This window comes from Peromyscus maniculatus, chromosome 3 (genome assembly GCF_049852395.1).
Source record: "Peromyscus maniculatus bairdii isolate BWxNUB_F1_BW_parent chromosome 3, HU_Pman_BW_mat_3.1, whole genome shotgun sequence".
NCBI lineage: Eukaryota > Metazoa > Chordata > Mammalia > Rodentia > Cricetidae > Peromyscus > Peromyscus maniculatus.
In genome coordinates this window covers 116,088,240-116,114,398 of record NC_134854.1, presented here as the reverse complement: position 1 = coordinate 116,114,398, position 26,159 = coordinate 116,088,240, and the positions used below count along the sequence as shown (strand labels likewise).

Sequence of the window (26,159 nt, the reverse complement as noted above, 5' to 3'; positions counted from 1 at the left end):
CCTAATCGTGCCACTCCCTATGGGGTGATGGGGGCCAGTGACATTCAGACTACCACAGTAACATTTGAGTTAAACTTAGTGGTGATTTGGCAACAGCCCTGAGGCTGTTTTGTGGACCACTGGCTATCTGAAGGTTAGGCAGGTGACTCAGCATCATGATGGAGGCACTTGCTGTGCAGTCCTGATGTCCTGCATTTGATCTCCAGAAATGAGATGAAGGGGGAAAGAGAGAGCTGGCTCCACAGAAGTTGTCCTCTGACATCCACGTGTGTACACACACTCCTGTGCATGCGCACACACACACATTCTAATAAAGTTTGGAGCACTAGCCATCTGATAGAAGGATGTGCACGTGAGGCCTTTGAGGGATGATACTCCCTGGAGTTCTGTAGCAGCAAGGAGGCCACTGAGAAGGGAAGCCCCGTGGTGTTGTTACACTTATGCATAAACTTCAGAGTCAGCAAAGTGTGAGTTTGGATCCCAGCATAGCTGCCATTCAAAGGTAGCAAGTAAGTAATGCATCCTTCCCCAGCCATAGGCATGAGCTCTGGGCTCGTGAGTGTGATGAGGTTTCAAGGAGAGAGGATGCTAAAGTAGCACCAGAGTCAGAGTTTGTGGAGGCAGCACTAATAACAGACCTCTCCCATCAGTTGAACACCTGTCGTCGTCGTCGTCATCGTCATCATCATCATCATCATCATCATCACCATCACCATTATTGTAATGCCTTTACCAGACCCAGAGCAAGAAATTGCTTTTGATTATTTCACTCCTCCAGTTCCTCAGCCTCCTGTGAAGGTGTGGAAAGTGTGCTTGCTCTCCTCGCTCACTCTCCATGCCTGTGAGACTTGGGCACTGGAGTGGGGGGGGGCTAGTAAAAGAGTTGTGAAAAGGAGTGGGTCTCTGTCCCCGTGAACGCTGGTGTAGGGATCAGTGTTGGTCAGTGTTGCTCCCAAGAAAGCATGCGTGGATGAGCCCCACTTCTGGCTGAGCACCACAGGAAGTGATCCCTGTCTGCAGGGTGGTGGGTGGGGACCTTTGGTGGTCAGCTGCAATGGTAAAGGTGCTTTCCCCCATTGGACTTCCTGGGAGCATCTCCATTGTCCTCATCCTCTTAGAGAGAGAAATGAAGGAAGAACGTACTGAGAAGGTTGGCAGGCCCTCTTTGCCACTGCTGCCTTTTCCATTGTTCCCCGTTCTTCTCTGTATCATTCCTGTGTCATTTGGTGGCCGGCATTTAGGAAGCTGTGGCTTTGCTTACATGGCTCGCTTCCTGCTTTACCTTCCTAAAACAATAAAGACAATCTTGTCCTTTGCAAGTGACTAACTGGAGAGTTGCTGCCTTCAATCTCTCATCCCTCCTTTCAGAAATAACTCATTATGTGTGGAATTAGAAAGAGACTTTCAGAATGTCCACGCTCCCTTTACCAAGCTCTCTGCACTATTTTAGTGCGCTGGTTTGTCAGGACACATCCACGGAACTCCACTAGTGGCCTGTGAGTTTAGTAAAGACTTTGACTCTTTTGCTGTGGGCAAAAAGGTGGCTTTGCCTGAAGATGGGACAGTCCCTGCTAGGTGGAGGAGAGTGGCCTGTGAGGGCTCCCGGGTCATTTATTCCCTCCCCCGGCTGCCCCCACTGACAGAGCTAATGGCAGTGAGCCCCTGCTGCCAAATGAAGGAAGGAAGATTGCTCTCCCCTCTCTCTGCCCTTGGCCAGCAGCTGCCGTTGACAGGCATGAAGAATTAGATGAAACCCAGTAGTGAGAACCAATCAGCTTCCTGTTATGTGAACCATTCAGTTCACATAGAGGGAGCAAACAATGTATTTCATCATTTTTTCTTTTAAAAAATAAGTTTATTTATATTTCACAATGAATCCTTCACTTTTAGTGACCAATGTACACATTCTTGTCTCCAATAAAGAGCTTTTGATTTTATCATTGATTGGATCTTATCTAATTAACTCACTTTAGGTCCAGTTTTCCATATTTTACAAGGGCATAATTTGCATTTGGGGGTTAATGAGACTCCTGTAGGTTTAAAATGATGTTACCATCTTAGAAGGCAACATGCTTACCTGATGTTGGGAGTGGGAGCACACTTATATGAAAACAGCCAGTTAAAATCTGTAAAATAGTTTATTATCCTTATGTAATTATTCAGAGCAACCTGTAATAGTAAACATTTCTCTTTGACGTGGGTTTTTTTTTTTTAATTGCCACTAAATTTCCTCTTACTCTCTTTGCTCTTATGTCCTTATGCTACAAAGTCTACACATAGGCAGTCTCCTTCACTTAATGTAGGCGGAGTTCCTAGCCAATCCCCTTTATTCTACCAACACACTGTTATTCTCTCTGCACAGCATGCCCTTTTATTGACTTTGGCATAGCAATGTGTATTTTATGGGAGCTAAAATAAAATTCCCATGTTCTGGAGTATTTGGCTGTATGGCTGAGAAGGCTTTAAGAATTATCATGACTGTGTGTAGATAAAATTCACATATCCTGGAGTATTTGGCTGTATGGCTGAGAAGTCTTCAGGAGTTATCATGACTGTGTGTAGTCACAAATCACCAGGAACTTTGCTCTTTGTTTTTGTTGTTGTTGTTGTTTTTTGGAACTTTTTTGATTCTTTGTAGATTTCACATCTGCATTCCAATCCCACTTATCTCTGTGTCTTCTGGATTCCACCCTCTGCCCTTGCAACCTCCCCCCAAAACAAAATCAAATATAAAACAAAACAAAACTAAGAAATGAAACAGAGAGAGAGAGAGAGAGAGAGAGAGAGAGAGAGAGAGAGAGAGAGAGAGAGAGAGAGAGAGAGAGAAGCTGTAGTACGGTCCATTGAGTTAAGCAGTTTACCCTTTAGTCCATTCATCTTTACTTGCAGGAGTCATTGGTGTGGCTCAAAGGCCTCTGGCTTCTGCTGCGCCATAGATAATGGGCTCTCTCTGGGGCTCCTCTTGGCTTTCCTGTTGTTGTCCTTTGCCATGGAGATCTTGCTGTTTTGGATCTGTAGGTTTGCCCCTTTCACCTGCTCCAACAGTTCATAGATGAGGTGGATGTTGGGGTGGTTCTGGGCCTGGGTGGTAGCTGGGTTGGTCACCCTGCCAGCAGCTTTCCCCCATCCTCACTACCTGGGTGAGCTCTCCAGCACTGCCTCGGCTAGGTCACCCAGTGCAGCCTGCAGCAAGGAGCTGGGCCCATTCTGCCTTCAGGTCTTCAAATCTGGGTCGCCCACACTCATACCAACATGGCCAGCTCTATTGTTTTGCCCAGGCAAGGTGCAGGGCCCATTTTCCCAATTACTGTAGGGGGAATATGGGGGTGGGGGTAGCTCTCCTGCTCTCCTGCCTTCAGGGCTGACTCACTTGTGCCCCCAACAAAAGGGTCAGCTCTAGTATGATGTCCAGGTGGGGTGTATTGCCCACTCTTGTGTGCTGCAGCCAGTAAGGGCCAGGGATAGCTCTCCCACTCGTGTGACCCTGGACCAGCTCTCTCACCTGCCGCAGGTGCTAATGAGGGGGGAGGGGAGGACGGACATCTTTCCCTCATCCATGCCACCACATGACAGATAAAAGGGGGAACGTGGCAAGGTCAGCTCTCCTGCTCTCAACTCCTCAGAGTCTGCTCACCTGCATCTCTGACCACAGGGTCAGATCTAGTGTGCAGCTCTGGTGAGGTGCCTGCCTATGGTGAGGGGTGGAGCCATCTTTCCCAAGTGTATGTGGGGGCCCGGGCACTAGCTCTGCCCTGAGGGGTGGGGCCAGCTCTCCTGCTGAAATATCCAGTAATGGCCAGGGCCAGCCATCCTAGGGTCTGTGAAGGGCAGGGCTGGCTCAGCAGGGCATGGTTCCAGTGGTTCCCTGTGCTAACACGGGACACAGACATCATCAAAGACCCCAGCTGCAATAAGAACATGAACCCTTGGCAGTAGCTCAGCCTGGATATCACCATGGCCCTGGTGGCATTGTGACCCTCAGGCACCCACATGGTCTCAGATAGCTGACTAGATCCTGGTCATCCACACAGCCCTTGGTAGTAACAGGAACCATGGACATCAACTCAAACCCTGGCTGCTGTAGGGCCACATACCCAAACCTGGCCCCTCAGCAGCAGCCCTGACCTGGACAACAGCATGGTCCCGGGTGATAGCACAGACCACTCAGATCAGCATGGCCCCTATAGTCACATGGCCCTTGAACACCCTCATGGCCACAGGTTTTGGCCCAGACCCAAGCATCTGTGTGGTTTTTGGTGGCAACATGGGCCACAGACATCATCAATACAGGCCCCAGCTGTGATAAGACCACGGGCCCAGACATGGTCCTAGGCAGCCACCTAGTACTGGATGTCACCATGGTCCCAGGTAGAAGTACAGGCTACTATGATTGGCATGTCCCCCATGGCTATGTGGCCCTCGGACACCAGCATGGCCCCAGGTGGCAACCCAGAGTTCAGGCATCGGCATAGCCTTTAATGGTCTCAGGAGCCATAAACATCAACACAAACCCTGGTTGTGGCAGGGTCACAGACCCAGACATGACCCTTGGCAACAGCTCAGGCCCCTACATCACCTTGGACTCGGGTGATTAGCAGGCCATTCACATCAACCTTTGTTCTTATATCCATCTGGAATTGTTCTTAGAATTGCTGTCTTAGTACTAAACATTGTTATCTGTCTTTGAATCCACTTGTGTTATTTATTAAATAAATAAGTATTACATTCATTCAATGAAAAGGAGTCGGCCACATGAAGAATAATATGGTTGATATGGGATTGGGAGTATTGAGTTTTTCCAATGTAGACATTATGTGCAAACATATTGACATATTCTTGTGAATCAATACCAGTGCTAGTGCTAAATGATTAACTAAAGTGATGCTGTTTACACAATATGTGGGCCATGTGACTTGTTATCTAAAGATAACCCAAGCAGGTACAGTTAAAGTTACATACATTGTGCGGAAGGCTTTGAAAAATGTTGACTGAAGATGGAAACTTTGGTTAAGGCAGGGAAAGCGTACCCTCCTTTGAAGAGTGAAATTAGGCATTGAGTGAAGAAAGCCTGTGTTCTGTGTGAGAACAGCAAGTGACCAATAGCTGGGTCTGTATTGCTTTCTTATGTGTGGTGCTACAGCTCAAACCCAGGCCTTGCTGCAAGGGAAGCAAGCTGTCTGCCACTGAGCTACAGTGCCTGCCCCCACCTGTCCCTGCACAATCACTAGATCTGGTTCCTTGAACTACAGAGTGTGTCAGGGTGATGATGTTCCCATTGGTACAGCTGGTACTTCACAAGTGCCTGTTCTGACCCAGCTAAGCATTTTTACACACATTGTCTTATATAACATTACACATCTCAGGAAGAATGCGTTGCTATATTTTTATCATAATTATTTCCATTTTAGAGATAAAGAAACTAAGGTGTTGACCTTGACTGTCATTGCTGAGTTTGTAAAAACCTGAGCTGAGATTTAAGTGTATAAAGCCTGATTTTAGATTTTGTAATTTCTCTACACAAATTCTGGAAGAGCTCAAGATCTCTGAAGTGTTAAGGGAAATTATATAAAGTGGACATTGATTTCTGAACTTGGACTTTCTCTGAAAAGTGAGAGCAGAGACTAGACTTTACTTGCACATTTATCTTTAAGGGTCACATGCATACTTTTTTATCTAGTTGGAATTAGGGTCTCTCACTATGTATCTAAGACTGTCATTATGTAGGCCCAGCTGCCTTCAAACTCCTCCTGCTTCAACTTCTTAAGTGCTGGAGTTACAACCATGCATCACCCTGCCCAGCCAACATTTATTTATATTTTAACAGCCTTATTGATGTACAGTTTATGTACCATAACCCCCCCCCTTTTGGATAGTACAATTCATTGGTTTGCATTACATTCACAGGACTGTGCAACTATTGCAATCAATTAATTGCAAAATATTTTCATTATTCCCAGAGAAACCATATGCTCATTAGCAGTCACTTCTGAGTTTTTTTTTTTTTTCTTTTAAACTAAGAAAGCAAGCTGCCTAATATTAGAACCATTATTCATTCTGTATTGGGCACGCAAAGTCACCTAATTTGTGGAAATTTGATATTCTTAATCATTGTTTTTCATTTAAAATAATCAGTTTTTTTCACAAGCTTTTGAAAATTGTCCAGTTGAAAACATTGGAGATGAATCCATTCCATTATATACAAACAGTAGTGTAATGACTTCAGAGAAAATGAAAGTATCACCTGTCATAATGGATAAAATCAGCTTAGGTCCCCCATTATCACAGACAATCCTTCCCATTCAGATGTGGCATTCCTCACTTCCTGAATTCTACTCAGGTGGAATATGTGTCAAGATAATCCCCAGGGGTTGATTTTTGATAAGGGAACCTCTCATGGTGAAGATTCTTTATTTCCTGAATGTTTTTGCTGCTGTTTGGAATGAATCAGCAACAGCTGGAGACTTCTGCTTTCCTGTGTTTAATGCATGCAGGCTCTCTTCATTTATCTGTGATAACATTCTCTCCCATGGACAAAGGAGAAGAGTGATTAATGCTCATGTCCCTTTGTACTGGAATTTGCTACTGAATGGAGTCTGGGCTCTTCCCTGAGTTTCTCTGATCAAGAGGTAATGTGACAGAATGCCATACAACTTGGGGTCAGGATCCTGGAAATCCTGAGAATGCTTTATCAGCTTTCTTCTCATCCAACTTAGCCAAACCCACCACATTTCTTTTTGATGACTTGGAGTCTTTTGGGTGAATACCCAGGAGTGGTATTGCTGAGACATGCAGAATTGTAAAATGCCTTAATTTGAGTTGTAATATAAATATCTGTGTTTTCCAATGGTCTTAGGTGGCCCCTGTGAAGGGTCATTTGACCTCCCCCAAAGGGCTCATGAACTTCTGCTATAAGAGATGATTAGAACGGCTTAGGACAGCATTGGTTACTCATGATGGAGTTAATGTCATTGAAAAAGAAAGAGCTCACACTTTCCTCCCTGACTCCCTCGCTCCCTGTAAGTCCTGACTCCAGACAGAACCTGCACTGTGAGAAGTATAGGCTTGTTCAGCGTTAGCCACCTGGTCTCTGGTGGATTATTGCAGCTTCAGTTATGACCAAGCCTTATAATTAAGTTAAAGAGGTGGTCTCCATTCAATAGTCACAGGTATCAATGGTGGTTATCTCCTTTTGTAATAAGAGAATTCAAGTGTTGGGCTCCAGATTAGATAAACTGGCTTTATTTTTTCATTGTATTTATTTTTGGTTGTTATTTATGTCAAAATGAAACTGATTCTCCATTTAATGAAATGCTAGACATTTCCTTTTGTTAAAAAAAAATAATAAAAAGTAGAGTTCACCAGTGATTAATTGGGGTAGGAAGATCCACTCACTATGGGTAGCATCATTCTCTAGACTAGGATCCTGGACTATATATAAAGGAGACAGTGGACTGGGCACAAGCATTCATCCATCTTTCTCTGCTTCCTGATTGTGAATGCAGTATGACCAGCTGTCCAGTTCCCATTGCTTTGAGTTCCTGACCATGATAGACTGTATCTGGAACTATGAACCAAAATGAACCCTTACTTAAAGTTCTTTTTGTGAGGTTATTTTATCACAGCAACAGGAAAGTGAACTAAGACCGTGTACCGCAGGTTAACTAATGAACGCCATCTACTACGGTCAGGATGCAGTGTTTCTGTGTTCTTTCTCCCTAGTCGTCTTGTGATGCCCTGTGTGGTCACTTCATACCACCCACCCTATGTCTCTGCAGTAGCCTGTCTGTCGTATGGTGGTTTTGCCTTTTATAGACCATCATGTATATGGTATTATACCGCGTATAGTCTTCTAGGTCCGGCTCTTTCCCCACTTAGCACAATGTAATTGAGATTTAGCCACACTGTTGGGTAACAGTTGTTTTTCTGGGTGTTGTTGCATTGCAATGGCACACCACAGTTTGTCCGGTTGAAGACCGTTTAGGTCATAGCCAGTTTGAGGTGACTACAAACGAAGGCTTCCATAAACATTTGTAAACATTCTTGCTTGGTTTTGTAAACTTGCATTTCACTTCTCTGGAAGAAATGAATTAGATTATTGGAATGTATGATACATGTATATTAAATATTTTTTAACAAATTGTCATGTTGAAGCTTTTGAAGAATTATTTGAAGGGCAAATATTGAGTATTGCCTCTGGTCTTCAGAACTGTAAAAAGGAAAGTACTGTGAGAGGTTGGTAATGGAGTAAATGGGGGTGGGGGAGCAATACGTCTGTGCTCTGTCTCCATTGGCTAAAGAAAGAATAGCGGAAGTCTGGCCTTGTTGTCTGATATCCCGGATGTCTAAGAAACACAAGCAGTTGTGTAACAAGATGAAATGGTGTCTGTGTGTAGTGTGTTCAACCGTCCTAAACAGTGAAAATGACAGTAATCTATTTGAAGTCTTGTTAGATTTTGATAAACAAGACCCAAATTAATGTAACAGCAAATGATACCATTGCGGCTCAATCTGAGTGAGATGATCATGGCCCAGTTAGCAGGCTGGGCCTGAGAGCATTTGTACAGTTGCTGGGAAAGAACTCCATTGGGATGGCTTGTCTGGAAACCTGCTGGTGTTGGGAACCTGAATCAGCAGGAGACTACTTAGAAGGCTTTCAGCACTAGGGTCTCTTCAGCTGCCTCAACTGGGTAACAAGGATGGCTGGAAGAAGGAAGGGCTTTCGACCCAGTGTCCTCTCTTCAGCCGTGGAGAACAGAGTGTGATGGCAAAGAAGGTCACTTTCTGATTGCCTCAGCGAGGGTCACTGAAGCCAGGTATACTAAAAGTTTATGGACCATAAAATGTGCATAAGAAGCAAATAGCCACTCAGTGTTTGCTAGGAGAACTCTGGGGCCTTTGCTAATTCACACTGAGACGTTCAATAGGACAGTGCTCAGATTAAGTTATGATCTGGTGGTAGGAAGGATTGGGAGTTTAGATTCTACCTTATTGGCTCTTTTAAAACAATTAGAGAGGACTGTAATGACTAACATTAACACTTTGAGTTTTAAAAGTAATATCAGGGGAAAATAGTACCACCTTTTCTGCAACTTTATTCCCAGCGTGTTCTTACTCACAACTGAAAGTGTGTGTTCTTGACCTTGGTGTTAGCTTTCTGTCACGTGGGAAACCTTGAAATGCATTGTTAGTGTCACTGACTGGAGCCTTTACATGTTTTTCTGGTAAATAAGTTAAGATTGGTGATGGTTGAATAGTGTCCAAGAGTTAAGTAATCATTTTATTCAGTTTATGAGATGCAACAATAAATATATATATATAAATGCTCCCCCCAGTCCAGACTATGAGAGTATTTACTGAAAGGAAGACTGTTTTATCTCTCCCATTTCTGCAGCCACCCTTTCGAAGTGCCCAGTATTAAGAGTTTAGTATTCTTCCAGCCGGTTATCTGTTAGAATGTAAGCTTACGAAGCATGGGCTTTCATTCTCTGTTCTTGGGTCAATGCAGCCGTAGTCATTTGTTATTCTGTGACTTGACTTGTTCGTGTTTCTTCAGTGTGCGATGCAGACATTCCTTCTGGCCGCTGCCTGCAGCGTAACCGTCCTTACCGTTCGCAGTTCCACAGCTAGAACTGTTCCTGAGGGCTAACCACCAAGCTCACTCCCATCTCTTCCCTGTGTGCCGCTGCTTCCCTTTCTCCCTCATCTTATTGTGTTTAATTTGTTGCAATCCATGCTACACAAATATATTTTTAAAACATGTTTTTTGTTCCTAAAACCACAGCCAATAAGGACCAAATAGGATTTTTAGAACAAAAACACAGACTTGGACTAGATCATTTTTCAAAGCATATACAGGCTTTGAAAAATGGAAGGTTTTTTTTTTTTTTTTCAAATAGCCATTCAAGATGTCTTGCTGTTTAATATAAGTATGTTTCTTGTTATTTTGAGAGCTGGAAGTCTTTGGGGGACTATCAAACACAGTGGATAACCAGCAACTCAGGTCCTTTCTTCTCCAGTAGAGCTCGACTGGCTAGTCCACTGCTGTTAGCAGGGGTTCTTCACAATTAAAGTGAATAATATTGAATTTAGTTCCACAGCCTCAGTAGTCACCCCACCCCCACCCCCGTGTGTGTGTGTGTGTGTGTGTGTGTGTGTGTGTCTGTGTCTGTGTCTGTGTCTGTGTGTCTGTGTGTGTAGTTGTGTGTGCATGTGATACATAGCTTTGGAGCATCTTTTTTGAGATGTAGTCTCTCATTGAACATGGAGCTCACAGACTGGCTAAACTGGCTGGCCAGCAAGCTCTGAGGAGCCTTCAGTGTCTACACTCCGTTCCCCACTCTTCTACTGGAATTACAGACTCAAATTCCTTCTGCTCCTGGCTTTTACGTGGATGCTCTCTAGCATCTGTTCTCACGTCCTCATGTGTGTGTGGCAAGCACTGTATCCTCCGAGCCATTTCCCAGACCCAGTTATCATCACCTTTCAACAGGCACGTGTGGGTAGAGCCTACATGTTGGGCAGCAGCAAAATGAAGTGTTTTCACCATGGCAGAAGGTTCTGTTAGACAAGGCTAGTTTAGAATGAGAGATGATGTCAACTGTTGTCTTTTAAATCATGTTAAATGACTTAAATCATTTAATCTCACCTACCTTTTATATGGCCGTGGATGGGTTACTTTCCTCGGCTGAATCTCAGAATTCTTCACAAATATAATATTAATCCTACTTCTATGGTTTCTTGTGCAAATTAAATATATTCTTGATTAAATGCTTAATGTCTTTCTACGAGTAAACATCCAGGAGCTAGAAGCCATTGTTCCCTGGTGTCTGATGGTCTCCTTTTCTCGAAGAGGAGAAACCCTGTGTTTATGAGCGTAAAGCTAATAACTGGAAGATATTGCTGGCCTGGTTTCCAGCTCCACAAACAGAAGGTAGCATTTTAGGCTGCTGAAAGCTGGAGTTTGTTAGCCTGGTATATTTTTATGTGTCTTCCTAATATGATAGAATTTGTTTTACTTCTCTTCTTTCAGGAAGTAACCCTTCTGGCTTTGTTAGAGGCACGGTTTGTAATAATTGTACCCACCCCAGATGGCTCCCGAAATCCCTTTGAAATGCCATCTGTCAGGCGTGTGTCCAGCCAGCAGCCTGTCATTCTGTTACAAGAAAAGAGGAGGCGGGGCCCCTCCCTGTGGCCTTTTTCCCCAGCATCCTCTCTGAATGGATCCTGGGAAGTTGGCCCAGACCCAGAGAGGGTTGCTGGGAGCATCCCTGGGAGTAACCCTCTTGGTAGCCTATAGTGAGGACAGGTTTCGTCTGAGTAATAAGCCCTGTGAGCCCAATGGGTGGAGACTCACCGCCTTCCCACCCCCTCCCTGCAGCTCAAAGGCTGTTTGAAACAGATTTGTTTTCTTGGAAAGACAGTGTCTCTAGTAGCTTCACTTTTCCTGTAAAATGTCATTTTTGAAGTTCCTGATTATTTCTAATCCTTTCAGGAAATGGAGGCCCAGGGGTGATGATTGTCTTTAAAGTAAATCTGGCAAATAGGATGTGATAACATGTAAAAAAAAGAATCGGCAAATATGAGCCAGAGCCAGGCAAAGGGAAAATCAGCACTTGATGGTCTAGGAAGACTTGTAAGACTCAGGGGATCTTTTGTTTGGTTTTATTTTCTCCTCGTCTTCTTTTGAATGGACTAGGTTGATGGAATTTGAGGGTGGAAGCTGAGTATGAGTTTTCCATGAGAACAGACTTAGGGCGGATCCTCTCACAACCCATCCAGAGAGATTCTATTTGTGTCGCACACTGGGATTTCCCAGGATGACTGTTGGTTATTGGTGTCTTACAAGTTGCTGACTAAGCGACTTTTTCTCTTGGCTTCAAGACCCCACCCACCTTTGCTTCTCCTGTGTGACTCCTGCTCAGCTGTCTTCCAGAATCTTCCTGGAATTTTTAGAGTAGAAAGTGGAAGGTCTTACTGTCCAGCCAGTGCTTCTCAGCTTCTTTCCCACCACACTCTACTCAGGTTTTCTCTCTCAATATTTTGCCTTCAGATGCCCCTGGCTTGCTGAAAACTGATAACTAATTTCTCAAACTCGGCTTGACCTTCAGATTTGCAAGGTCACTGTTCCTTGGGCACTCTGCACCAAAGTGTCTAATCTCAAATTTAACATGACCAAGGTGAACTTTTCTGGCCCTCCCCCTTGGACTATTTGTCCCATGATTTCAACTTTTATAAATGGCATCACCCATTTGTCCAGGTTAAAAACCTTTAAAAAGTCTCCATTGTTCTCTCTTACATAGCATATCTAATCCACCAGCAGGTTACTTTGTGTTTATCTTTAAAATGCAGACAGAGTAGGGCTAACCTTCTTGCTCGGAGAGAGGCTATCTAAAAGAGAGACACTTGTATTACTAGGACTATTGAAACAATGGACCCCCTCAAAACTACGTTTTCCCCCAGAAACCTCATGGTGGGTGAAGGAAAGGCTGGCATCCTACCTAGTGCCAGCCAAAGGAGGAACTTACCTCCCACAAAAGATTTCGCATAGTCCTGACAACTTTGGGAGGCAGCCTGGGTCAGTGATGGACATGATCACACCTTGATGGGAACTGCTTAGTTATGCATACTTTTACACTCCATAGAAACCTAAACCTCGTGGCAGCACCCTGAAGATGGATTTGGGGGTTATCAAACCTCTTTACTCATTCTTTTCCCAGTGTGACTACACTGAACTGCCATCTTTCTCTGCTTTTCTGGACTACTTGTCTCTTCAGTTAGCATATGGAGGATGGTTCATCTAACTTGTTGGGTCTCCTAAGCCCAGATTTGACCCTGAGAATTCCAACAATAGTATGTAATGAGTTTCCTTTTCCCCCAATTTTAATTATTATGTATATTGGTGGTTTGTCTGAATGTGTCTGTGCACCAAGGGTATGAAGTACATATGGAGACCAGAAGAGGGCGTCGATCCCCTGGGACTGGAGTTAGAGCCAGTTAGGAGCTGCCACTGTGTGGGTGCCTCCTTTTCCCCCTTTCCAATCCTTTAGGCTGCGTGGCAGTAAGATACATTTTTCTTTTTCTTTTTTTTTTTTTTTTTTTTTTTTTTTTTACCCACAACTATACTCTGTGCTTGTCTATTTACATACATATTTTCTTTTAGATTTATTTTATTTATCACGTATACATGTTTATCTGAAGGGGGCACCAGACCTCATTCTAGATGGTTGTGAGCCACCATGTGGTTGCTGGGAATTGAACTCAGGACCTCTGGAAGAACAGCCAGTGCTCTTAACCTCTGAGCCATCTCTCCAGCCCCATACATATTTTCTGTCTCACAGTAAAATGATCAGTTTTCCCATGAACTTTGCCTCATTTACCAATGCTATCTCTGTGCTTTCATCATCACTTGGCATTCATTGGGACCTCAGAAAATTATTAAATAATTGAGACAAACAATGGCATTATATACATGTGTAGATGTATACATATTCGTATAATTGCAAATTGTTATCGTGGAATTGGAAATATAAGACTCTATAAACTCATTTAATCCTAACAACATAAAAACAAGACCCACTAACAATTACTGACTGCAATTACTCGTTCAGCAAGCCTGTGGTGTAAGTGCCATTGTTAACCCTGTCTTGCAAAGCGGACACTGTTAAGTCATAGAAACTAAGGAACATGCCTGAGACTGAGTAGAGAGCCAGACCATGAATTTGTCCTTCCCATCCAGACCTCTGCTCTCCTGTGGTGTATGTTGCTCTTGGTTTTCTCCAGTATCAACTGTGTGCTGGTATCTGGTGCCTGTTTTGCCCTTCTGGGGATGGAACATGCCAAGCAAGCATCACCAGTGATCCTAGCCTGTGATAACTGGGATAGAAGTTTAAAGATTGCACACTATCCTTTTATCCACTCCGGACCAGAACGGGGAACAAACCAGCAAAGAATATAGGAGTTGAGTTCTGGGTGGCACCAATAGCCTCTTTGCCCAAAGCCATGTATGGGTTGTGAGAAACTACCATTCTGGGAAAAAATTGAAGCTATCTTATAAGACATATGGATTGAAGATATTTGAAATTTTGGGTGCTCAGAGAAATGGATTCAGCCTGAGCAAATTGTGCAGTAATTCCTGGGGAAGTTCTAGCTACACATGCTATGCATGTCGATGCTGTTTTATACAGGTCTGGGATCAGACTGCATGCTGCACCGAGGGTATTAGAACTGCTGCTTGCATACAGTTGCTTATTTAATTGCTTTACAATTGCAAGGAGAGAGTCCGGGGAAGAAGACCAAACCCTGCTTATTGTACTGGAAAACGGTAAATTACCACCATGGATGATGCCTTGTGAACTCCACTGAGTCTCATCCCCTAGTTGTAGGCTTGCAAGGTTATATAGGCTCAGAAATCATATTGTATTGCCCTGATTTTGTTCTCCTAACATTAATCACAGGTTCCCAGGACACGCTGTGTGTTCGCATCGTATTATTTTCTCTTTTGGTGTAGATCTGAACCACATTCACCTTGTTTCCCCTCTTTGGTTGACACTGTGCTGAAGTGTGATGGATAGTTTTACAGTTCAGAGCCTGGGCAGCACGTCTTAAATGCTCTCTGTGGCCCATGTCATTTCCTAAGAGAAATGGATACATTGATTAGCTGTTGAGAGTGTGAACAGATTAATTCAAGGGGAGTTTTCCTTTCATACACAGTGTCCTTTGTCTGTCCTCAGAGCTCATGGGTGTCCACATTTTATTGAGCATAATAATTACCTGGAGGGAAGCAGCATTTTAATCCCTAGGAGATGTCCGTGCCCAGATTGAGCAGTCACATTTCTGCAGTGCTGTGTCTGTGCACTGGGTATCATTTTCTTCAAAGGCTTACTACACTGGAGTTTGCTAGATGTATTGTGAACAAGGATTTCAAGGCCTCTGATAACAATACAAATCCTTTAGGCTCCAAGCTTAGGGCAGATAACTTTGTAGCATTTATTAGAGTCCTAAAAGCTGATAATTGTGAACATTGCCTGTGTGACATTGGATTCAATTTTTCATTTGCTTGCTGCATTAAAAAAAAAATGCTAAAACTGTCTGGATTACCTGTTTCCCGTCTCCCTGCTGGAGGGAAGGAGGGAGGAATTGGGGATGTCGTTCTATTAGAAAGCTGCTTTTCCTGGGCCCCTGTTCCAGTTCTAGGCAGGCCAGCTTACTGAGCAGGTTTGTTTAATTACTCGGGTTGGAACTCCCTGTTCTAATGGACTGATGGCATCCTGGGCCTTTGTATTTTCTGCTGCAGGCACAACCCGATCTCCCAGAGAAGGAGAAGTGCCTGGCGTGGATTACAGCTTTCTGACTGTGAAAGAGTTCTTGGACCTCGAGCAGAGCGGGACCCTGCTGGAAGTCGGCACCTATGAAGGTGAGCTGCCCTGCTGCCCTGTGGCATCCCGAGTGCCTGCAGTGGTCCAGGCAGAGTGTTCAGACTCTGGGGAGTCTAAAGAAGTAAGAAGAGACTAGTCTGCCTTAATGTGGTCTGTGCTAATAAGATATGGAAAGCCTTGAAAGATCTCTTTGCAAATCGCTTTTCTCTTTTACCTTGTGACCTTAAGGACATTAAGTTTTATGTTTTGATGTGGACCCTTGTACTGCTTCACCGAATCATGGGTCATCACAATGTGACTTGATATTGTTGTTTTTATCTTGAAGAAATGAAATTCTATTTTTACCACTAGTTGGTTTTACCTGGAAGTGTATTTACACTGTTCATAAAGAAACACCACTGAGTAGCACCTTCCTATGGCAGACGGCTCCCTGCTTGACTTGAATTCAGTGCAGTAAGCAATGTGGCTGATGACCAGAGCTCCTGATTGTTCTTTGAAGTTCATTTGAGTATCACATGCGTGCATGTGTGTACCTCTGTGTGTTCGTGTTTCTTCCTGTTGTGGACAGAGGACAGTGTGCATTGACTGCTTTGGGTGCCCTGTGCTTGTCTGTCTTGTTCTGTCTTAAAAGATCCTTGCCATTCAGCAATAGAAAACTCCCTCTTTTCCTTTCTCAAGTCACTTCCTATGAATGTACCATATTTAGTTTTTTTCCTCTCCATGCAAACATTTGGGTTATTTTAAAAGCAATTTTTACGATTTTTTTATTATTTAAAAATATTTGTAATTTTTGCTCTTTCAGTATTTAATAACATGGGCATTAGCTATAGCTATAGTGTGAGTTTCTACAAATGAAAGTTGTATGTCAAAACCAAGTAGGGGAAAAGTTACATTTCCTTACCTGTTTGAGGGTTGTATTATAATTTATCTAGCTAGCTCTCTATGTGTGGGTTTTTCATAGCTGATTTCTTAAGTGTTTTCTTTTTTAATTCACATTCAGGTCTGATATTTCATACATATGTGAGGATCAGATCAGGACACTTGACATACACTTGGAATCCCAGGGCTGGGAATGCTGAAATGGAAGGTCATGAGTTCAATACAAGGCCAGGCTACAAGTGATACTCATCATTTAACTCTGATCATTTGTGTTAGGGATATTCAGAGTCCTTTCTACTGGCTGTTTTGAAATATGTAATTAATTAGTGACAGCCCTAGTTACTCTGTTATTCGATAGAAAATTGGAAATTTTTCATCTTAGCTATTTGTATCCAAGTTACTGCTAATCATCTTCCCTATCTTCCACACCCTTCCCAGCCTCTAGTTGCTACTATTCGCCTCTTGCCTTCTGTTACAGAGCTATTGTGTCTTTCACATGCATGTAAGAACATGAGGTATTTGTCTTTCTGTGTCTGATGTTTTCATCTAGCCTAATGTCCTCCATGATCATCCATGTTGACGAACAATAAGTTTTTATTTTTATTTTTGAGGAGAGTCTCATGTAGTCCAGGCTGGCATGATTCTCAGTATGTAGCTGAAGTTGACTTTGAACTTGGTATCCCAATGTCCCAACCTCTCCAGTACTGAGGTAACAGCTTTTACTGCCACTTCTGTTTTATGAGGTCCTGGAGAATGAACCTAGGGCATCGGGCATACTCAGGTTGATGCCAAGCCATGACCATTGTGAACAATGATGAACATGGGAGTAGTGATGTGTTTTGCACTCTGACTTCTGTTTTCTCTTCATATATATGTGTGTGTGTGTGTGTGTGTGTGTGTGTGTGTGTGTATGTATGTATATATGTATATATATATGTTTGTATGTGTATGTACGTATATACATATACACACATATTATGTATATGTATGTACATATACATACATATATGTATGTGAGCATGAACTGGATCATGAACTACTTCTGTTTCTATATTTCTAAGGAATTTCTATGCTATTTTTCCTATTGGGTGTACAATGTATATTCATTGTTCAAGAATTCCCCTTCACCCTCAGGTTTGCTGTGTGCTACTTTTGGTCCTTTTGCTAATAGCTACTCTGCCTGGAGTGAGACGATACCTTGTTATGGTGTTGATTTAGTTTTGATAATGACTGATACTGAGGTATTTTTAGATACTTGTTGACCATTTTTATGTCTTGAAAATGTTATATTTTCTGAAAACAATATTATATCTTTGGATATAATGTTTGTTCTTTGGAGTGTTGTTATTTGAGACAGAATACCATAATATGATACAATTCACTAAGTTAAATTACTGGTTTATTCATAGTTATGTTATGTGGATCTCTACAAACTCTTAAAATGTGTATTGGATAATCATAAAGAAATTTCAAACATTAAGATTAAAAACCAAAGGTAAATGGAAACATTATTATTTACCTGTCTCCACCCCGACTTGCCTGAAGACTGTGTCCTTTGCTTAGACCACTTTCCAGGTAGGGACTGTAGCCTGGGGATACCAAATCCATTCATGCCCATGGCGTCTCTCCAGGAAAGGGTCCCACACTCTCATGACCAACTCCACCTGCTCCCGAAACCTGAGTACTACATCCTAGTCCTCCACTACAACCCCACTTAACCCCTTCCCTGCATCAGAATCAGGTTTCTTGTATTGGCCCTCAGACCCCATTCTTCAGATAGGGAACCCCATGCTCACACTGTCAGTTCCACTCACTCTTGCTGCCTAACAGGTAATCCTAAGCAGACTCCTGAGGATTGGCTGTAAAAATCTTCTTCTCCTTTCTTTTTCTCCCTCCTACCCCTTTTTTGAGACAAGGTCTATCTATATAGCCCTGGCTATCCTGAAACTCAACTCTGTAGACCAAGCTCCCATGTGCTAGGCTTAAAGCTGTGCGCCACTACACCCAGTGATTATATATTTTCAAATCTATGACATTGTCACTTGATTGTATGCACCATTAAAAGCCAAACTAATTACTAATTAAAGTATGACAATGCAGTATCATATGGAATTCTTTTTTTGTTTGTTTTGTCATTTTTTTTTTCTTTTATTGAGTATATTCTGATCATGGTTTCCTCTGCCCCGGACTCTCCTGAGATTTCCCTCTAATTCTACAGAAGTCCTCTCCTGTTCTTAGATACTACTCCTAGCCTAAGCTGAACTGGAATTACTTCTAATACCCTGTCAAGCATCAACATTGAATTGCCCTAAGACTAACCCCTAAACTATCCTGAAATTAATCTGAATTCTGCTGGTCTACAACCCTTCAGATTGCTAGAGCAGTAAATAGAGACTTTAAATACCCACTCAACGAAGGAAAAGCAAGGTATTCATACCAAGAGACATTACCAGAGACCTAACCCCAGATGCCTAGGTTCCATCACCAAAACACATGCAACATGGATAACCAACACAATAGGTCACCACCAAGAATCAGTCCTCCCAGAGTAATGTTCCTAAGAAAAGCAACTTAGATGATGCATAAGACAATGATTTCAAAATAACAACAATAAAATAATTGAGAATCTCAAAGAGGAGCTGAGTAAATGCTGGAATAAAGACAGTGAAAACACAGTTGAATGAAATAATAAAAGCAATTCAAGCTTTGTAAATAGAATTTAGTAAGGAGATAGAAGCTCAGAAGAAAAAAAAAACAAAATGAAGTAAAACTCTTAAAAATTTTAGGAATTGAAACAAAAAATTCAGAGGAAAGCCTCACCAATAGACTGGAACAAGGGGAAGGAAGCACGCCGGGTCCTGAGACAACCCAGAAGACCCGGACCACTTAGTCAAAGGATATGTTAAATGAAACCAACAGCAAAAAGTCACGGACATAACACACAAGGGACTTCAGGACACTATGAAAAGACAGAGCATCCAGGGATGGCAGAATAGTGGATACAAAAGGAAGAGAGACTCAGCTCAAAGACACAGAAAACATTGTCAACAAAACCGAAGAAGAAAACTTCCCTAGTCTAAGGGAAGAGATGTCTGTCAAAATCTGAGGCATACAGAGTAATCAATAGACACAACCAGAAAGAAACTTTCCACATAACAGTCAACACAGTAAAGGTACAGAACAAAGGAAGGCTAGAGAAGAAGAGGAGGAGCTGATATTTCAGTGGAGACTGAAAACCTGAAGCAGTTAAGCAAGTTATAAAAGACCTCAGATACTAGGCCAGACTACTATACCCAGCAAAATTATCAGTTGTATCAAAGGAAAAAGAAAAATTTTCATGATTAAAATAGATTTAAGGAATTTATGACCACTAAGCCAGCTTTACAGAGGAGATGTGGAGAGAAGATTAAACATGCCTGAGAAGACATAGGAAATAAATTTAATCAAACTTAATATAATTTGAATAGAACACTTACTTAAAAGATATGTACTGAGGGGTTGGGGATTTAGCTCAGTGATAGAGCACTTGCCTAGCAAATGCAAGGCCCTGGATTCGGTCCTCAGTTCCGGGAAAAAAAAAAAAAAAAGATATGTAATAAAATACCACAAAGTAACAGGAATTAGTACATATTGTTCAATAATTCTTAACAGTCTCAACTCCCTAGCAAATACACACAGACTAACAGATTAGATTAGAAAATGATACATCTCTTTTTTTGCTGCCTCTAGGAAACATACCCCACAATCAATGATAGATACCACCTTAGGGTGAAGTAATAGGAAAAGATATGAAATCAGAAACAAGTGGAATAGTTAATCCAATATCTGGAAAAATAGACTTCAAAACTACTCAGGAGCTGGGCGGTGGTCATAAGGAAATCTACCACTATAGAAGCTTCCTAAAATATATACACGCTCATATATGAAAAGCATTAAAGTGGAATTACCCTATAACCAGGTACCAGTGCCCCTACTAGACACCATAGGCTAACAAATAAAAAGCCTAGTGTCATGAATGGGTTGCCTATTTTGAAGTTGTTGGCTAGTTAGGTCACATAGACCCCCAAACATTACAGGTATATATAGCCAATGCTATTGCTTTCACTCCGGACTTGATGGTGAGACTGTATTGTTGGAGAAACTATATACTTGAGTCAAAGAATGTGGAAAAAGCAAGCTGGTACTCACCTGGAAGCTTCATCCTTACTGCGTAGCATTCATTGTCCTGGAGCATGTTTTGCTACCAGGGGAAGAAAGTAATCATCAGTCTTACCCAGACTCTGAGCACTAAATTAACAACTGAGCTGGCAAGACATGCACACTGGAGCAGTAGTGGCTGAACATCATGGGAGTAACCATCCACTCTGATTGAATTTAAGTCCCACCTCACAAGATGGAATCCATATCTGACACCATTATCTAGGCAAAAAGCCTGTGACTAGACAGATCATAGGCCCTAGGAGAGAACCTACTATTATTATTTGTGGTGGTATTTTGTTCCCCAAAATATTGTGCACCCTAATAAACTTATCTGGGGTCAGAGAACAGAACAACCACTAGATACAGAGGCTAGAAAATGTTGGCACTCACACCTTTAACCCTAGCCTTCTGCAGGCATGGATCTCTGTGGCTTCAAGGCCGCACTGGAAATAGCCAGGCATGGTGACTCACACCTTTAATCCCAAGAAGTGAGCCTTTATGCCAGGAAGTGAGGGCAGAAAGCAGAAAAGTATTTAAGGCGTGAAGACCTGAAGCATTTGAGTAGTTAAGCATTCAGACTTTCGAGAAGCAGTTCAGCTGAGATTCATTTGGATGAGGACTCAGAGGCTTCCAGTCTGAGGAAATAGGATCAGCTGAGGAACTGGCGAGGTGAGGTGGCTGTGGCTTGTTCTGCTTCTCTGATCTTCCAGCATTCACCCCAATAACTGGCCTCAGCTTTGATTTTATTAATAAGAGCATTTAAGATTCATGCTACAGTTATTTTTGCTAAATAGACATAGTATGAAACCAGTTCTTAATGACTTATTATTATACCCATAGATTAATGCATCTCTCAATCCCATTTAGAGAAACTCCTTTTTGTAGTAGATTACAATTCATACAGACATCCACACATGGTTAAGATGCAGAGAATAAGCGACTGTAGAATGTTCATTCCTAAATAGAAGGTTCAGGGATCATTGTGAACGAGCAGGCTGAAAGATTGTAAATGCCAGTAGATAATGACAAGGCAGCAATACTGTTTGGGGGGATTCTTACTTATTTCTGACTTAGTTCCCTGGAAGGGAATGTGTATGGGTAGCTTCTGGGCTGAATGGTTGCGGTCTAAGGATGCAATGAAGAATAGAAAGGGGCTGAGAGAGACACAAAGGACTTCCTGTCTGTGTGACTCCACTTAATAATCTGGTGACCTTTATGGAGCAGCTGGAGACCTCTTTGCTTCGATAGTGAATTGTCCTCATCTATTCTTTCAATCTGGGGAGCCTTGGTCCCCAAATGCATATTCCATACGTTTGCATTTTTACAGGCACAGCTAGAGGAATTGGGGTGAAAGGAAAAGCTTAGGGTCTAGACAGAAGCGTAGCATGGAAAATAGAAATAAACTTAGTTTATTCAGTTGTTTATGTGACAAACTGTACATATGGGACAGGTTCCTTTTTGCCTTCACTGTCATCGGTGCAGCAAGGGTACCATTACTGTGACCGACCGGGCTAAATGGAACAGGTAAGGTCTTCATGGCTGGTCTGAGACAACACCCCCAGCTCAGATCCAGCAGTCTTCCCCCAAACTCACGCTATCCTGGCTATAACAGGTAGCCTGTTAGTGTTGCACTGACTTCCTGGCCAAGCAGAAGGGAAGTAAATATTTTTCAGGAAATAACTGATTGTCTTCAAGTGTATTTCTATGAATGTTGGTTGGTTATTTTGGAATTCCAATTTCCTGATATACCAAATCAATCCTTTCTACTTCTTAGGCATTTTTCTGTGCTTGCTCTCCAGCATTTGACCTTTTACTAGTTTAATTTCACACCCATACAAGAAGGCTCTTAACTTTTTGAAACCAACTAGGGTTTGACTTTCACAAGCTGAAAGCAAATGGAAATTGTATTAAATGCCAGCTACTAGGAGTAAGGCTACTAGATCCCCAGAGGGCTGTCTCTCACCTGCAGTCCCTGGACCTTCCCTCACCAGTGGCTGTGTCTGGTGGGAGACACTCAGGAGCAGGCTACAACCCCTTGGATCTGAGTCTCAGCCCTGTGCCGTGGAGCTGTCTCCTCTGCCAAATCATTTTATGCTCAGTCTCCATTTTCCCTTTGGTAATTACAGCACTTCCGTGTGAGTTGGACTAAATGAGGGAGTGATTGCAAAGGGCTTAGCTGAGTGCCTGGCACAGGTACATTCCCAGTCAGTGTTAGCTCAGTGTTAGTGGTAACTCTGAGCTGAGACAGCTCTTCTCCTTAAAAACAAACCAAACTATACAGGGTATTCTTTAAATATGCCATTAAAATAACTGTATTTGATTGCTTTTGTTCAGATAAATGTCCTCAAGAGCTATGCATTAAAAATGCTAGTTTCCTAGCCCAGGCTGCTGTTGGCGAGTGGTGGGACTCTTAAAAGATGGAGTCAGTCTAGTTAGAATGCTTTGGGGAAGTCATAGGGAATATGCTCTTGAGGGGAATATTGAGAACATGGCTTCTTTCTCTCTTTGCCTCTTAGCCACATGACATGAACAGATTGCTCCACCTTGGCATGTACCTTTTCCTTGTCCCAATGCCTTGTTTTGCCACAGGGCCAAAACAAGGGAAGAGAGCCATCTGATTATGGATTAGAACCTCTCAGGTTCTGATGTAGATAGATAGATAGATAGATAGATAGATAGATAGATAGATAGATAGATAGATAGATAGATAGATAGATAGATAGATAGATAGAAAGAATGTGGGTGTGGTAACTCACACCTTTAATCCCAGCACTCAGGAAGTAGAGGCAGGTGGATCTCTGTGAGTTTGAGGCCAGCTTGGTCTACAGAGCTAGTTCCAAGACAGCCAGGGTGGCTACACAGAAGAAACCCTGTCTGGGAAAACCAAAAATACTAAACAAAACAAAAGCACAATGCATTCTGAAAGGGCATTCTGCAGCATGCTCCGGAAGGCTATGGCAGGTGCTGTCTCCAGCTGGTGGAGGAAGCAGCTGGAAGAGGGGAGCTTGTGGAAGGTCGGGTGAACTGCTTGGAGATAGCAAGGGAGCCCAGTCATCAGCACCCAAGGCATGAGCTGAAAGCTGACTGTGTTGAGTATAGAGGAGGTTAGCATGGTGGCTTGTGGGTGGGGCATGAAGCAGCCCGTCTCGGCTTCCCCTAGCCAGTGATGTCCATTGAGAGTTTTGTTCAGTGTACCACACCCGCTGTATTTTCAACTATGCATATGGTAGCCATTCACCTGCTAAGGCTCTTCAGACTCAACAGGTGCATTCATTTTTACTTTTTAAAATGATATGTATGTGCCTATGTGCCCGAGTACAGGTGCCCGTGGAGTCCAGAACTGGCCATCACGATCCCCTGGGGCTAAAGTTACAGGTGGTTGGTGAGGCACTCCATATGTGTGCTAGGAACTAAACGCTAGTCCTTTGCTGCAAGAACAGCAAGTGCTCTTAATGCTGAACCATCTCTCAAGCCCCTGAACAGTTGAGGTTTTGTGGGTTTTTTTTCTTTTTTATCACTTCTTTCAGAGTTTCTTACCATGTGTTTTAATCATTCTCACTCCCCTCCCCCAACTCTTCCCAGATTAAACCCATCCTCTCTACCACACACTTTGTATGTCTCCCCCCTGCTCCCAAATCTTTCCAGACCAATTTGTGCTGCCCAAATGGTCTTGGAGGTGTGGTCTTCCACTAAAGAGTAGTCAACTTAACCAGGGACTAAGAAAAGACTCTCCCGCTTCTCAGCTAATAGATGTCAGTAGGGATCATTTGCCAAATTCTCTTCACCATGCTTGGATTTGTTCTGGCCTGGGTTTACAGAGTTTTTGTGCATGCTGTTGCAACTACTGTGAATTCATACATTGAGGCTGGAGAGATGGCTTGGTGATTAAGAGCAGTTACTATTCTTGCAGAGGACCTGAGTAAAGTTCCCAGCATCCATGTCATGTAGCTTACAATGGCCTACAACTCCAATTCCAGAGAGATCTGATGCCACTGATCCTTTCAGACATACACACGTATCTTCTCCCTCCCTCTTTCTCTGTCTCTCTGTCTCTCTCTCCCTCCTTCCCTCTTACACATGCACACACAAAATATTCAAAAGAATAACTGATAATTTTTTAAAAGTTGAATTTAAATTAACCATGGTAGCTGGCCACTGTATTGATTTCAGTGCCATTTTTTGAATAAAAAATTATTCAAGGAGAAATAAAGTCCCACAGAAGAACCTCTCTCCTCACTCACCAACTTTGTACAGCAAACTCGTTATGAGCTAGCTGAATTTGGATTCCCAGAATCCTCAGAAAGCTCAATGCCATAGCACAAATCCACATAAAACCTGGACACTGTAGTGCATGTGTCTGTAACCCCAAGACTCTCACAGTGAGATGGGAGACAAAGATGAGAGACCCGTTAGAAGCTCATGGGCCAGCGAGCCTGGAGTATACAACGAGGAATCCAGTAGAGACCCTGTGTCAAAGGAAGATGGAAGGCAAGGACCAACATACACCCCATGTACCAGCAGTACATGCATATACATGCAGCATAGCACACATGCGCCTGAACTCACTTTTATATGCATGTGCACACACGCACATACACGCGCGCGCGCACACACACACACCACAGAACACCCTACTGTGCTTTTTATCTGGAAGTGGGTGTTGTGGTTAGCTGTGAACTGCATGGGTGATGGTAGTAGTTGAATCTAGAGATATTTCTGTAACCAAAGAGCTGAATTTGGTAATGTATTTGTTGTTCATTGTCAGAAGAAAAGAAGAGATAAGTGACAATAATCCTCCTAGCCTCTTGTCTTCTATATCTAGACCTAGGTTGCTAACATTTGCCAAGATAATAAACACTAGGAGGCTGTGGTAGACAGAGAGAAGGAGGCAAAGGGGAGCATGATTTGTAGATTACCCTGGACTACATAGTGAACCCTGTCTCAACAAAGAAGGAAAGCAATGCTGTAATTGGACCAGGTTTAAGGAGTGGGCACCGACTCTATCATGGAACTGTCCCCTCAGCAGTAGTAACTGTTGACAGCTGCATGTGCTCCCAACAGACCCTCTTGCAAGGCATAGAAGTTGTTAGTGGAGTGTGGCAATGATCAGCTTTGCACCTTGAATCGGCTCAAACCAGCACCTTGTCCTTTTCCTGGACAGACAAGGTATCAAAGCAAATCAAAGGAAATAAGAATAAACTCCTTGGGCCAACTTTCTAATGGTGCACTGAGCTAATTTATTTGATAAAGTGCTGGAAATAAAGCAACTGAACCATCCCTGTTGGTTCTTCTTTTTTTCTTTTCTTTTTTTTTTCTTTTTTTCTTTTTTTTTCTGTGCTGACATTTTTACTCTGCAATCCTGGTTGCTGCCTTAGTGCCCACCCTTGGGACTTCCCTGGGAGAGAGTTTACAAGGGATGAACTATTCAATGGGCCTGGGTTCTGAACATGCCTGTTTTACAAATGCCTCTGGGTAGAAGAGACCGATTATACACTTCGAGCCACACAGAGATTTTCCTTCAGCCTGGAAGTGCAGTGCCGGGGTGACATTTCAGACTGGAGTTATGGATTGCATATTTCTGCATGCTAATTAGAAAGGGGATGTCTGTGCTCAATAATGGGATTGTTTTGCTTCCTAGAAGATCTGCAGAGCAGCAGCTGCCGGCAGTGTACTTTTGGGGGACAGAGATATAAAGTGGGGTGAAGA

General features: G+C 42.8%; 1 protein-coding gene across 50 annotated transcripts in view; it reads left to right on the top strand.

The window, feature by feature from the left end:
- The window catches only part of Magi1 (membrane associated guanylate kinase, WW and PDZ domain containing 1), a 650,928-nt gene that overhangs the window by 493,944 nt on the left and 130,825 nt on the right, over positions 1–26,159 (top strand). For all 50 annotated transcript variants that reach the window (XM_076567400.1, XM_076567410.1, XM_076567406.1 and 47 more), the window contains one exon: positions 15,293–15,412. In XM_076567400.1, the coding sequence (XP_076423515.1) occupies positions 15,293–15,412 (120 nt within the window). The remainder of the gene's footprint in view (positions 1–15,292; positions 15,413–26,159) is intronic.